Source organism: Lytechinus variegatus, chromosome 2 (genome assembly GCF_018143015.1).
Source record: "Lytechinus variegatus isolate NC3 chromosome 2, Lvar_3.0, whole genome shotgun sequence".
Lineage (NCBI taxonomy): Eukaryota > Metazoa > Echinodermata > Echinoidea > Temnopleuroida > Toxopneustidae > Lytechinus > Lytechinus variegatus.
This window is the reverse complement of record NC_054741.1, coordinates 16958950-16973760: the sequence shown is the minus strand read 5'-3', so window position 1 is coordinate 16973760 and position 14811 is coordinate 16958950. Positions and strand designations below refer to the sequence as shown.

The following is a 14811-nucleotide window of genomic DNA, read 5'->3' as shown; positions in this document are numbered from 1 at the left end:
CCACTGTGGAGCGGTCCTTGAACGATGGGGAGAGGAGTAGAATTCGACAACGATCGATCGTCACTACGCGCAAAATGGGGGGGAATCGAAAACATGGGCGTTGTCTTAGCGGTGCACCGCTGAAACTGGCGTTGCTTTAACGTTGTTTGGTTTAGAGGTGACACCTCCATACTCCATACCAACGCCAACCAAAGTTGCTTTAACGCCCGACTTCGTTCCAGCAATCCCGTGTACGCTCATAAAACGCATACAACCGCTCTACCAAACTTGTGCAACGTTTAATCAACGCAGCGGTGGTCCAGCTTTCAAGATTTCTGCGTTGGCCTAGCGGACCGTAGCCCTTCGTTAACTCTGCCCTGGCTCAAGGTAATGGATAATTCGTTTTTCCGTTCCGATCAGGAAGAAGCGAAAACGGAAATCAGCCTCGTGTTTTGGTTCGTGAACACACAAAAACGAAATCCAACGAGAAAAACGTGTTGTGATTTCGTTTTTGTAGATCAAAAACAGAAAACTAAGATCAGAAATACTTTTGGGCTTTTTCTGATGACTCATTCTAGATTTTTTTATATACATATATATATAAAAAACAAAGTCAGAACCCGCTTTCCGCTCCGTGATTCTGTTTTCGGACAATCGCACAGCAAACATCAAAATTGCCGTCGGCTCTCTGATTTCTGATTTGCTTTTCGTTCATCAATATTAAAGAGCTAAGCGTCATGTTTCGTGATGACTTGTTTTTATTTCTTTTTAGGAACGGGTGTGAAATGATTTATCTGTAGATATACTGAAGGTACAGTAAAAAAATCAATTTCCTGAGAAAATGACATTTTATTGATTTATTTTTTTACCATGATATGTAGAAAAGGTGCTCGTATATGACATCACAAATCAAATAATTAGAATAACTATTTCATTCTCTGATGGATTTTTCTCAAGCCTTGGGTAATATTTTTCATTATTTTTTCTGCTTTTTTACAATAATCTTTTTGTCGGGGTAAACTCCCCCTTTAAGTTACTGACCGACCACTAAGATCATCCCCCGGCCCCCCCCCCAAAAAAAAAAACATTGAAGAGTACCGGTACCCACATTAATTATTGTCTTTCTGTCGATAGAAAAGTTTCGTCTTCTGTCTTACACTTCCTGAACGGTAACGTTCTACGGGATATCCGCTGTAGACAGTTGAACGATTATTCGTTTTTAGTTTTGATTATCAACGCATGTGTGTGTGTTTATACCACTGGGATCGATTAGAGTGAGAAAACGCATTATTCCATATTTTACCAGATTCTCTCGCTCAGCCTTCTACATAGGACCTACTGATATTGTTAACAAACGGTATCATAACAAGGACACAACAGACGAATTTCATTTATAGACCAAGGCTATGTTAGGGGACCGTCACACTTGAACTTCTCTTCAAAATAAATACGGGAGATTTTAGTGGCCAATAACTCCAAATCTGAAGACTACTTGACGAGTATGTCTTGACCACCTAATCAGAGATTACTGATAAAATATCCAAGATGGCAGTCGATGGCCATTTTGACAAAAAAAGTAATTATTGGTGATTAATTGTGCTATTATTTGTTCAAAATATCGATTTGAGGGTCCTAAATATCAGCCCGTCCATGAGAGGGTCGAAAACAAGAAAGGGAAAGAAGAAAGAGGAGGAGACGGAGAATGAGAATGAGAAGAAGAAGGAGCAGAAAAGGGGAAGAGGAGGAGAAGCCGGGAGGAGAAGTGGAGGGGGAGGATGAGAAGTATACAAGAAGTGGGAGGGGGAGTGTAATGAGGATCATAGAGCAGTCAGTATAATTATTATGAGGTCATAGACACTAAAATACGAGAGAAAATAAAACCTACCCCCCCCAAAAAAAAAAAGAACACTTATTGCAAAATATCTTTATAATGTAGGCCTACTTTAATGAGAATTATTGTTCATGTACAAGGGGGTATTAATGTTATACCAAGACTACACAGAAAGAACAACAAATATTCACAATATACACATTTCGAGAATAACAAACACAAGTCACGTGTAGAAACATGAGTATATAACATTGTGTCCACGGGCCGCGGAAACGGGGGGGGGGTGCTCCAGCCCCCGTATTTTTCAAAAACAATGTACAAAACTTAAAGATGAGTATATGATTGTTTTTCTTGTTTTTGCATGGCAAGCCTCCAACTTCTGGCTCAGCCCCTCCCCCTTCAAAACAGTGTGCGCCGTGCTTGAACGACAAACCAACACCTTCTTGAAAAAAAAAACCTGATGAGATATTCATAGCCTTTCATGACAACATGGTTTTGTATAAATACATGTCGATAGTTTCAATAGAAGAAAATAATTGTTTGTATAAATTAATAAATGAATGAATAATGAAAGAATAAATGCATTAATGAATAATGGACAAATCAGCGACGCCGTCATTGGGAAAGTACAATTTATTCATTGAAATTGTCCTCAAACTATAACAAAATGATCGTGCATGCATAATATTTATTCTCAACCAATACGAAGACCCCTATTCTGAACTCTGGACTGAAGTAGTGATTTAACAATGGACAGCCATTTGTCACACAAAATCACTAAAAGTTTAAGTTCGATTTATCATAATTATCAGTTCGTAACTGTCTGAGAACAATGAATTAATTTGTTTCCGTCCCCAATATAGCATGATGAAAGAACACAGTGACTAAATAATTTTGGCATTTTCTGCTTCTCACAATTTTAGAACAGAGTTAGACCATGGCCTCAGTCAAACCAGACTTGAGAATACGAGCGTAATATTAAGTACATAAGTCTCCTATTTACAAGAGTTATGTCACTTATGACATATAATTGGCCCGAGGTATAATTCGTTGAAAGAGTTTATAAGTTCATCGCTTTCTAATGCATAACATATTTTTCATCATGCAAAACATGCACATACTAATTTTAAACAGATAAGTAAGAAAGTGCATATTTTGGGAAAGATATGACAAACTGATAAATCAACATCCTAAATGAATTAAAAGTCTACACATTTTACAATGAAATCTCTATACAATTAGTAATGGGTAAAAAGGATTTACATAATACTTTTTTTGGTGGGGCGGGTTATAACAATTTTTTGTTTTCATCATAATTATCATATGTTATAATTGATACAATTATTGGTACTGTTAATCATACGTTGAATTTCTCCAGAAGGCAGAATTCAATGAAGAACTACCTTGCCTTAGGCGAAGAGGGCGCCTGTTAATATAGCGAGGATGATGACAGTTCCAAGGAAAGCACCGATATCAATGAAGAGAAACACACGAGGAGCAGATCCATCACCCTCCTGCATAATGGAGAGACAAAATGTAAATTTCAAGCTACACAGCAAAAAATGTGGTGTTAACCGGTGTATGTAGGGGACCACACCAGTTATTTTACTCCAGTGATAGTGCAGTTAGTTTGGTGTTATAACAACACATTTGGTTGTTACATTGACACTGTTTGGTGTTATGTTCAATCTCTTGGGTGTAATTTTAACACCACAGGGTGTGGTCCTCGGTGTCAGTCTTAACACCATAGTTTTACAGTGTATACTCTGTTAAAAAGCCTTCATTACTTTCTTTGTTCTTGAGGTTGCTTTGGTTGCAGTATTTAGGCCTACATCACCGAAACATATATTCCCTTTTGACTACTAGGGAATAAATTGATTTGCAAATTTGAAACGCAACAGGTTGGTTGGTTGGTTGGTTTTTATTAACGATTAAAAATGCATAAATATAAACAAAATAAACATTACATGATCAAATAATTAAAAACAATATAACAAATTAACAATATAACAGTAATGAAGCTTACAATGCATGTAATAAAGAATCGTAGGGATAGACCAGCTTCAGATTGGCTATCAATAGCCAACCTGTTCTTCCCCGGGGTCCTATAGTTAATACAGGAAGTATTAACCATGCATTTATCATCTTTTTGCAAATGTAAGGTCATTACTTTTGTTCATTTGTGTAATTGTATTTATGTATTTGTATTTATGTATTTTTGACTGGTATGTGAAAAATGGAAAGAAAAGAAATGAAATAAATCACTAAAATCTAAAATCTAAGTCTAAATCTTCGACACATAAGCTTTGAATAACACGTGTAAAGAAAATATGAAAGGGTTCTGTACATTGAGAGGGGGAATAATAAAAAGTAAGGTGACGGTAAAATCTTGAGACGATTCCCTTTTCCTGTAATTTGAAATCAAAGTTGTAAGTTCAAAGTGTACACCCGTATCCCACCCCTCACCTTCATTTGGCCGGGTTGGTCCTTCGGGTAGAAACGGCAGATGAGGCCGTTGATGACCATGACGATGGCAGTGACGAGCATCCCAGCGATGAGAAATCGACCGAGTCTGGTTGCTGAGTAGATGGGCACCTCACCGCTCAGCGCTGCTGATAGCACTACCAGTGAGACAAAGACAAAGCCCGCAAAGAGGGTACGTTCTCCGGCCGACGACGGTCCGATCAGGAAGACGACGAGGATGAGCCAGGTGGCGATCACGGAGGAAGCGATATAACCATGGCTGTCTCGACGTCTTATGGTCAAATGAAAGGTCACGTCCTCGTATATGTCTTCACAACATGGGTAGCTGATGGTGTTTTTAACGGCTGAGGTTTCTACGACGTCCCACACCGGGTGTTCCCAGTAGTCTTCCAGGTCTATTTCTTTGGCCGATGAAGTGACCTTTATTTTCGAGTTATCATACGACCACGATCCAAGCTTCAGGCGGCATTTCTATCAATCAAAAAGTTGATAAAGTCAAAATTATTGCATCCCTTCATCCAATTTCTTGTTTTGTTTGTTTGTTGTTGTTTTTTTTTGGTAAGTTTCGTTTTTCTAATTTCCTTTACGTTTACAATACAGCCCATAACCATATATGGAACGAACAATATATTCCGATAAATAATGTAGACAACATCTGCACCTGTCGAGACTTAATTCTCAAAAATTCTAGATTTTAAAATAAAAATAATTAGTTTTTGGTCCAGCTTCTTCCAACTATCACCGTAACTTTTAAATCATTTCTTTTTATTTATTACCAAGGTTCTCTTTGATGGTAATTATAAAACAAAATGCGCTTAGTAAAAGAGAGGTTTGAACATTTTCGACTAGCACTCACCAAGAGCAACGCATGATGAAAAGAAAACAAAATAAAATTGAGTTCTAACCCAAGTTGACAAATACTGAGAAACGTACAGGCTCCTAGTTCAATTCAAGAATACAGTCATTAGCATCGATTGGTGCGCTGTGTGACCCAAAGGTTTTGAATGGGGTGTAGAGGTGTAACGATAGTACCAACACCAAATTTGAGTATTTAAAAATATACCTCGTGACATTCGATCGTGGACCGACCGGCTTCATTTCAGGTCCATTGCTGGTTTTGCTGTAAATAGCAGCCCAACACCCACATTAAAACTCTTGGAAAAAATAGAACATCAAAAGGGTGCAACTTTGTACCTTTTCGGTGCACCTTTATGGTGCCGGGATATGGTGCTTCTAGTGTAGGTGGCATTGCTAAAGGTGCTTAAGATGAACATCTCTAAATTTCTAAGAGCACAGTACAAAGTGTAACAACACCAAACTTGAAACCGGATGGTGTTTATTTAGTGTTCATATTCTTACGTGTGTATCGTATGGGTAGTCCTTGAAGTCGAATGTGCAGGATGCTTCAATAGCTGTCGGCGGTATATAGTAGACTGTACCGGTGTTGTACACTAGAACTGAAATATCATCCGAAAGCATCTCATTTGGTGAATGGCTGGAGGAAACACAAGTTGTAAACTATAAATTGCATAATCATTGTATGGTTGATTTTGGAGTATTCCTATACATTTTTGCCCCTTTTTTTCTCCTTTCCTCCTCTTTTCATCTACTCGTGTAATCATTGCTTCGTGCACTAGCGTACCTATGGGGGGGGGGGGCAGACTGCCCCCTTGACGAGCCACCACCCATGCAAAGGACGTATATGTGCCCCCCTGACGAGTTTGAAATTGAAGACTTTTTTTTTCTTGCTTGCTTCTCAAAATTTTTTTTCTGGTGCGAAATGTCCTTTATGTTCTGTTGAGGTTATGTCATGTTCCCAATAAATTTCATATTACTTTGTCCTAACATGTACTTATATATATAATAAAGTTGTGCAAAGTCAAACATGCAATCGTTGAAATGAAAATAAACGAAATGGAATAATAAGGTGGATGTGTATTGAATATCTGTTGTTGTTTATTTTTAATGTTAAACAGTAAATTTTGTCTCCATGGTATTGCCCCCGGTAAAAATTTTATACTGCCATGCACTTTACATATAGCCGGGCTCAAGGGCTTTGGATTGTTTTTTTTTTTCTTCTGCAAAAAAGCCAATTATCATATTAATATTATTGATTCTTTGGTGATCTAACAATCGCTTTTTGTGTCATTCATCATCAATTTAACTAATTAATTACCTACCTGTTGTAGAGGGATATGTCTGGCTTGAATACCTCAGAAGAATGAACGCGCAAGATGGAAATGTTTCCAAATTGCATCGGATCCCATGCCAGACGTGAATCTTGCCATAACTGCATGTGCAAAAATATTTGAAGTGGTTAACAATGAATTCCCGAATATATTCAGAAGGCTAAACACTAGTATAGGGATCTTGCCATGAATTGATTTGTATTTTTTTTTCATTTCAATTACAAAATGGGAGTTATTGATCAATCTTAATCAGCGGCAATCATTCTATATTTTCTGTTACCAATAGAGTGTGCCATACAGAAAAGGGAAACCAGAGTGGAAACCCTTCTCTGATTTGAGACCAAGTACTAATCAGCGGCGCAGCAAAAGCGCAACGCGAACGCCTGCAGCGGGCTGAGAACGTGTTCCACTTGCCACCCAAAAGGAAAGCGTCGCGGTGTGAAGCGTGTCGAGCGCTAGTCAGTCGCCTTGTAAACGGAAGCAGCGTAGCAGAATTGTCTTGGAAACGGGCCTGAAAACACGGGCGATCGGTGCCGCTTTTAATGCGCTTCTACTACGCTTTATGCGTTGGAGCTCCGTTACAGCCCTGGCGTTACAGTTACGAATATGTCGTTTGTAATACGCTCTTGACGCGATTATGATGCGCTTCAGCACCTCCGCGATCTCGCTACGTTAGTTCTGAACATGTTCAAAATTTTGTGGCTACCAGGAAGATGGTGGCGATCCATGCCGCTTCAGAAAAGATCAAGGTACGACGGAAAAGATTAAAAAGATCAAGCCACGTTGAAGCTACGATATACCACGCTTTGTAGATTTTGACGATCGCAGCGGAATCGCCATCTATGGTATTCCATATATAATTGTAAAATCACATTTGAAAAAAAAATACATGTAGATAATTGATTGAAGGCAGATCCAGGGTGCCAAAGCGACCGCCCCCATCGACGGCACCACAAAAGGGGAAGATTTGAAGAATACAAAAAAAAAATCAAATAAAACTTCCGCTCGCGCTTCGCGTCCGCATACATACTTAATAAAAGATCATGTTTTTTGCAATATAAAAACAAAAATCCGTTCTCGCTTCAAGTTTTCATTAATTTGTATAGTGAGACACACACCAAGTTCATGGTTACAAGTGCTTAAATGTCCATTTTCCCGGTCAGAATATCTAACATTTCGGCTCACATTACATCTATTAGATTAATAAAACTGTTCATAAAGTCCCTAAAACAGTTCTTACAATGTTTTTTTACGGGTCTGAGTATCAAACGTTTCACTTTGCGCTTCGCGCTCACATTATGATTGATGAGGTATAAGCTCTTTTGATTAACGAATTCTTACAAATTCTTACAGTATCAAAATCACACCAAATATATTTACTGATTCTTGTTGATTCGATTTTTAATTTTGAACCAGAAAAAACACTTCTCGTTTAATACTTGATATATCTGTGCTCATGCAGTGTGCAGTGGTCTATAACGATCCGAGCATAAAAGCAGACTAACAACCATTATGTAAATTTTGTATATTTATTAATTAGTTTGATAATCTGTTTACCTAGAAAAAAATATACAACTATTTTTCATGGATAAGTTTGATGAAAATATTCGTGTATGTTACTTTCTTACCATTTTTAGCCACACATTCATTTTAATGATCCCTCGAGAAAAATCCTGGAATGAAAGGCAGGAAATGGATAAGAATTAAGAAAACATTTAACACAGTTATCTGAAAACGTCATAACAACATATGCATATTCAATGATTGTTTTCATAACAGAATGAACATAATATAATCCAGAACCTCTGCGTGTGATGGTATAAAAAATAACATGTAGCCTAAAAATTCAAACCAAGTGTAAGTCCACATATCAAAACCCTATATTGTTCAGAGTGTATGAGCGCACAGACGTAATCATTCTGTACATGTATTATGCAGGCTTTCATATGATATGATATAAAAATACAATTTTATTGTCAGTTTTATTTTTCCCCATTTCCAACAGAACAGTAAACAAATACATAAAGATACAATTATGAAAACAATTGTGATATAAACCAACATGTAACGCAATACATTTGAAACCTGGATCGATCATAACAAAAAATATTTTGTAACTGAAAAGAATATATTGGAAATGGAGAGGTCCACTGTGAAGCTATATGCTTGTAAATCGTGGACCACTCGAATGAAATGATTCAATAATAGTCAATATTTGATTACATAATTAGAATAATGATTGAAGCCAACAGACAGGAAGGAAAAAAGAAAGCAATAACATAATACATGAAATGGGCAATGTACGAAAAAATAACGAGGAGAGACGATGAAGAGAACATAATTTCTGCATATGTGGACTGTAATAAGAAAATGTATCACAATGTGATAGCATGCATATGAAGTTAACGCGCAAGGGAATTAAGCGGGTCAAAGATTATGCCTGGTTGGGGAGTGGTGATGAGTTCTTTGGATATCAACTATAATAACAATAAAAGTAATAGAGATAGTAATAATGGTATTGATAGTCATAAATAGTCAAACTAATAATTGTAATTAAAATAACAATATCAGGAATAATAGTATTAACAATAATAACAGTAAAAAAATGTTGATAACCAAAGAAGAGACAGTCTGGTTACAACAAAGAAAGCTAGGTTTTATACGGAGCCCCCCCCCCAAAAAAAAAAAAATAATAATAATAATTTGTCTAACCGAAGATAATGAATAAATAAATATTGAAAAAATCTTGAGTTTTCTCTTGAAGACTGCGAGTGAAGGGGAATTTTGCATATCAATGCGCAAAGTATTCCAAAATTTAGGACCTTAAAAATGAATGTATTTTGTGCGGAAAGTGTTCTCGGAAAGGGCACATGAAAATCTTCCAACTGTCTTGTGGGATATTTATGAATAGTATGTTTTTTTCTGAACAAGTCATGAAAAGCAAAGTGAAGGGCACCAGAATTGAATTTATACATAAATTGTTCAAGATGAAACAAGCAGAGATCGTTAACTTTGAGGATATTATGTTCATTAAAAAGTGGATCAGAATGGGCACAAAACGGAGCAATATAGATTATATCAGTGGGTAAAAGTTCAAACATCTTCTTTAGCGAAGAACAGCATATTCTGATGTAAGACCGAATAATTTACAAGTTTTCTTTTATATTCATCAACCTAATAAGGGACACCGGAACCAGGTAAGGAGTGGGTGGGGGCTTAGTGAACAAGGCTTTAACTTCCATTTCCCTTTTTTATAAACGTGTAAAAAAATGTGAAAATTATAATCTGATTGTTTTCTGCATGACTAGCTCCCCTCCACTTTCACAACAGTTGCACTCCCTTGTAAATACACATGCAACCAAATCAGGGGCGGATCGTCATTAATAGGTGAAGTACACTTAGTCGATAGATTTTTGTAGAATTGTTTGGACAAGCAAAATGAACAAATGATTCTTACAATTTGCGAGGGGGATTTCCCTAAATCTAATCATTTCAATGCTTGACAATATAAATCGATATTGTCATGGGGCAATTCAGTTGCCCCTGTGCCCCCCCCCCCCCCCGATCCGCGCCTGAACCAATAATAACTTACCACTTCTTTCAAGTTTGATAAGGCCATTTGCAGACTGAGATCCAGACTTTCTTCATGGGAGGGTAGAAGACTCTTGTCATAGCCAGCAAATAGAGTGTCTTTCAAGCGCTTCTCAACTGCGAAATACCAAGAAAATTTAAAAAAGAGAAATCGAGAATCAGATTAGCGTAATTTAAGGAAAATTTTCCTCTCACTCCAGATCATATGAAATTCATTGGGATATTAGGATAGAGGTAGCATGGGCGACGTAAAATCACTCATTCAAATTGTTTTCAGTAAAATAAGATAGTTATGAAGGGCACTGTAACGAGTTGGGTGGCTGTGCGCCTGCGTGTGTGTGTCTATGTGGGAGGCCTTGATGGGAGGTCTTTAACGTCAATCGTATAAGGATTTTATTAATAACCATTAGAAATACGATAATTTTAAAGAAGATGATGATGATAATAATAATATAATAAGTAATAATACAAATGATATTAATAATGGTGATGATGATGACAGTAATCATTACACTAATAATAATCAATTATAAATATCATATCGTCTATTTGGAATAACCATCGAGGGATTTTTATTCTACAAAACGCTATATCGCCAAAAACGGCAAACCCCAATCCACCCATAATTCTCTCAGACTAAATTAAAGGCAATTCCTATAGATGTACAAATAACATTTGTAATATACCTTTAAAGTACAAAACTTTGTTATCAATAAAAAAAAGTTTCTAAATTTGTTAACACATTTTTCTATTCGTGTATCCCGAGTAAGGACATACAGTATACATGGGCGGGAATGTACTACTAGTATGTCAAGGATTAACTCACCCGGATTAGATATTGTCTCTCCAAACATACTAATGAAACACAGCAAAAACAATCCCAGTAACACCTTCATGGCGGAAATTATTCTGAGAACAAAATATAAACAGTTATTGCACTGTGAATTTCATTAACACTTGTCCATATGGAACTCATTGTAAATGCAATGAATTATATGACTGAAATTGGCAACATCTAAGGTATATTTTTGAATTAAATTTTGAATGCAAAACACAATCTATTTTCTCTTAAAGATCAGAATCACACGAAGAGTACGTAGGTTGACGAAGAATACCAATTTGTGGGTTTACTTCGTAGTTGATTACAGCAAAATCTCGATTTTTATATGTACATAATTAGCGTAATTAATTATGGTTAATTGCCAATTCGTCAACTGCCAACTCACCACATGGTCTACTTTCATTTAGTCTAATGCCATTCCGTCCATCTATATTTCGTCTAACAGCCATTCGCTCCAATAACTATTTTGATTCAATCATCACTTCGTCTAATCACCATTTCGTCTATGACAATTTCGTCTCCTAACCAGTTGGTCTAATATCCATTTAATTGCCATTCGTTTTGCACAATTAACACTTAGTCCAATTAGATCAAATGGTAAATGGAATAAATGGCTATTGGCCCGACTGGTTATTAGACGAAATGGTGAGTGGACGAAATGGCAATTAGACCATGTGGATAGTGGACGAACTGATGATAGACCAATAATAGACGAGTTGGCAATTGGACGAAATGGCATTCGACGAATTAACCATTAATTAGTAATGAAAGCTTATCAGAAAATATAATTTCCAGTTTTGTGGCTAATATGCAGATAAATTTTCTGCGCGATCGCGAGATCAACGGCCTAAAAATTGGGGGCGTTTAGAGAGAAGACGATTTTGAACAAAGTTTGAAAAAGAAAGAGTGATCCGGCCAACCTAAAGAGGGAAAGGAGTTTGGAGCTGAATACAGATCGAGGCTTAAGCTTGCGTTCAGAAGCATCCATAAGTATCTGTAACAAGTAAGTGTGAAAAGTAAATACCTTTTCTTGCACTCCCCGCCATTTGTAGGCCTATATATACATTTTCCTAAATATGGAAGTAAAACCTGAAACCTGAACAAGGAAAGTTCTTGTTGCCTTGGAGATAGAGGGTCATAAAGGTTATTGTCAAAAGATCAGAAGTCATGGGGCGGATTGGCTTGTTTGATCATGGACCTTCTAGAGATCGAGTAGGTCCATGGTTTGACCAACTCCGGTTATTCAGGTAACGTTACCCCGGCCCCTTCCACCGGCCTAATCTCTCTGGGAATGGAATGCATTAGGTTAAAATCTCTTTGAAATTGAATGATATCTCTTAAGGTCCCTTGAAGTTGAGGAAAATGGCCCTCTTGAAAGGGATGCTTTGCAAGCCTAGAACACCGATAGGTTATTCATCGAATTTTGATAAGAAGTGTAACGAAAATAAGTTTTGATCGCTCACACACACAACTCGCTCTCGCACCTGTTTTTCAAATGTTTTTATCGACCTCATCAACAGAAAGTTAACGAAACATTATTTCTCACATGAAACTATTTCATCTCTAAATTAAAAATAACATGAATGAAATAAACACATAAACATACACAAACCACCCACACCGTCACCCTCATGAACGCCAACACACAATACTGCATGTCACAACCAAACGCAATCGGGGGGAAACAAAAAGGGACCAAATCGAGCAGAAAAGGCAATGTTAAATGCATCTATACAATGAGACAAGAAAAAAAAATAAACAAGACCTTATCCGGGGGGGGCCACTTCCATTCACGAGTGGATACCATGCGCGACCATGGGGTCTCGAAAAGCACCCTAAACACGTAATTTCCATATACTGAAAATGCACCCCTTAACAAGTATTGGCGTGTGAAACCCTACCCTTAACAAGTATTGGAAACAAAACGATACTCTTGGCAAATATTCCCTGAAATGAACCCCTAAACAAGTAAAGCCTTGTTTTATTGTTACGGGTTCTGTCGGCTTTACCTTATTTGGTTTAGTACGACCCCACCTTCTAAACTCTAAACACGTAGTGTTGGGGCAAAAAGGACATCCTTTATAAAACATTTTAATTTTGTTTTATCATCCCCGCAAATTCGACCCTAAACACGTAATTTTACTAGCGAAATAGATACCCTTTTTTCATTATTTTTGTGTTTTTGACACCCTTTTCACGTTACGTACGTAACGTGCCCTATCGTGAAAAGGACATCCTTTTTACGTGTTTTTTTGGTCGCGCATGGTATCCACTCGTCAATGTAAGTGGCCCCCCCCGGGGACCTTATACACTAGTAACAGGTAGACAAGAAAATACACAAAGGGTAGGCTCTATATCGTAGGGAGTGGATGGATGGGGTTTTTTCTCCATCAGCTCCCTATAAATGCGTACATTATACGGTAGTTGAGACTGCGGGAGATGAGAACTATGAATACACAACAGAGTATGACACCAATCAACCACTTCAGATTGTGGCATGACTGCATCGATTCGTCTTTATTGTATGAATCCGTATTTTCAAATTGCAAATCAGTTATTTCAAATGACCATTTTCGTTTTTGTGTGTCAAGATGCCATTTTGCATTTTAGTAGGTAAAACGAAAACACACACTCTAAATTACAGGGATTTAAAATAAGTCCACATCGACTGTAGTTAGGGACCAATCAAATTCCGGATTTAGTTTCTTTTTTAATCTCGAAAGATTTAAATTCAAATCCAAATTTAAGTCTTTGGGATTAAAACTTAATCCAGAAATCGATTGGTCCCTAACTATACAGTCCATCTGGACTTATTTTAAATCCCTGTAATTTAGAGTGCAGGATGACGAACGGTGGTTGCATGTGCAATGCATACGTGCCATTTTAATGTCAGCTGAAGTTTCCAGTAAATACATAACTGAGAGATAATATATCATTGAAAATAATACCTTACCAAACTTCATGATACTTTGTAAAATATATAGTTTCTGAAAACAAACTTACTGCGATCCGAAAACTTTGTGCTTGGAAAAATAAAAGCGATGCGAACATCAAAACTCTCCAACACTGTCGGTGATAGACTAGCGAGTATTATTCTGTGTGGCTTCGAGGATTGTCAGCGTCCAATATATAAAGAAGTAACGCGATATCTCTGACATAGGGGGCATTCACATCAATCAACTTTTCTAGGAAATACTGCTAAAACGATAACAGTTGATGTGTAAACGCAGTGGTTATAACAAACAGGAGAGGGCCGCTAAGGGTGTGGGTGTTTCTTTTTTATTCACCAAGCCAGATCTCATTTTCTGAAAAAGGAGATCAATTATATATAAACCTGCAGTGGCACACATTCAAGAAATATGCCTATAGGCATAGGTTTTTATTTTTTTGTGGGGCGGCTCCGGTGTCGATTTTGATTTTTTTTTAATATTCAGACCCCAAATCTTGACAATTCACGCACGTATTTTTTTAAACCAAAACCATTGTATTTAGAGCGCTGGGCGCGAGCCGATTTTTTATACTTCGATTTAATCCTAAAACGGGACATTCAAAGCAATGTAACCAAGAACAGGGTGGGCATAATATATCTAAACAAGTGGAGCGCCTCTGGCAGTCTCGCCTGCATTACGCGATTCAAAATAGCAGCAGTGCTGACCTTGAAAACGAATATAGAATAGTTATTCACAAAATAAACTACCATTATATGATAATGATATCTATGTTCATTAACCCTAAATGACATTTGACATTGAGTGCGTGACCGAAGACTTGTGCAAGATGAACAGTGATACTTGATTACCCTAATATGCCCACATTTCATGAACTAGATCCATACACTTTCAAAGTTATGATGGCAATTCAACAACAAAAAACCGACGAATTTCATTTTAATCCAC

The 14811-nt window shown here is 37.2% G+C and overlaps 1 protein-coding gene across 1 annotated transcript; it reads right to left on the bottom strand.

The window, feature by feature from the left end:
• Window positions 1-2920: 2920 nt before the first annotated feature.
• On the bottom strand, window positions 2921-14062 carry LOC121407460 (neuronal acetylcholine receptor subunit alpha-3-like). The gene is made up of 8 exons (XM_041598537.1): window positions 13919-14062; window positions 10901-10983; window positions 10076-10191; window positions 8112-8156; window positions 6475-6584; window positions 5654-5789; window positions 4277-4765; window positions 2921-3324 (listed from the first exon to the last, which is right to left on the bottom strand). Exons 2-8 carry the CDS (start codon window positions 10968-10970, stop codon window positions 3220-3222), a joined length of 1071 nt encoding a protein of 356 aa, XP_041454471.1. The 5' UTR covers window positions 10971-10983; window positions 13919-14062; the 3' UTR covers window positions 2921-3219.
• Window positions 14063-14811: the final 749 nt, after the last annotated feature.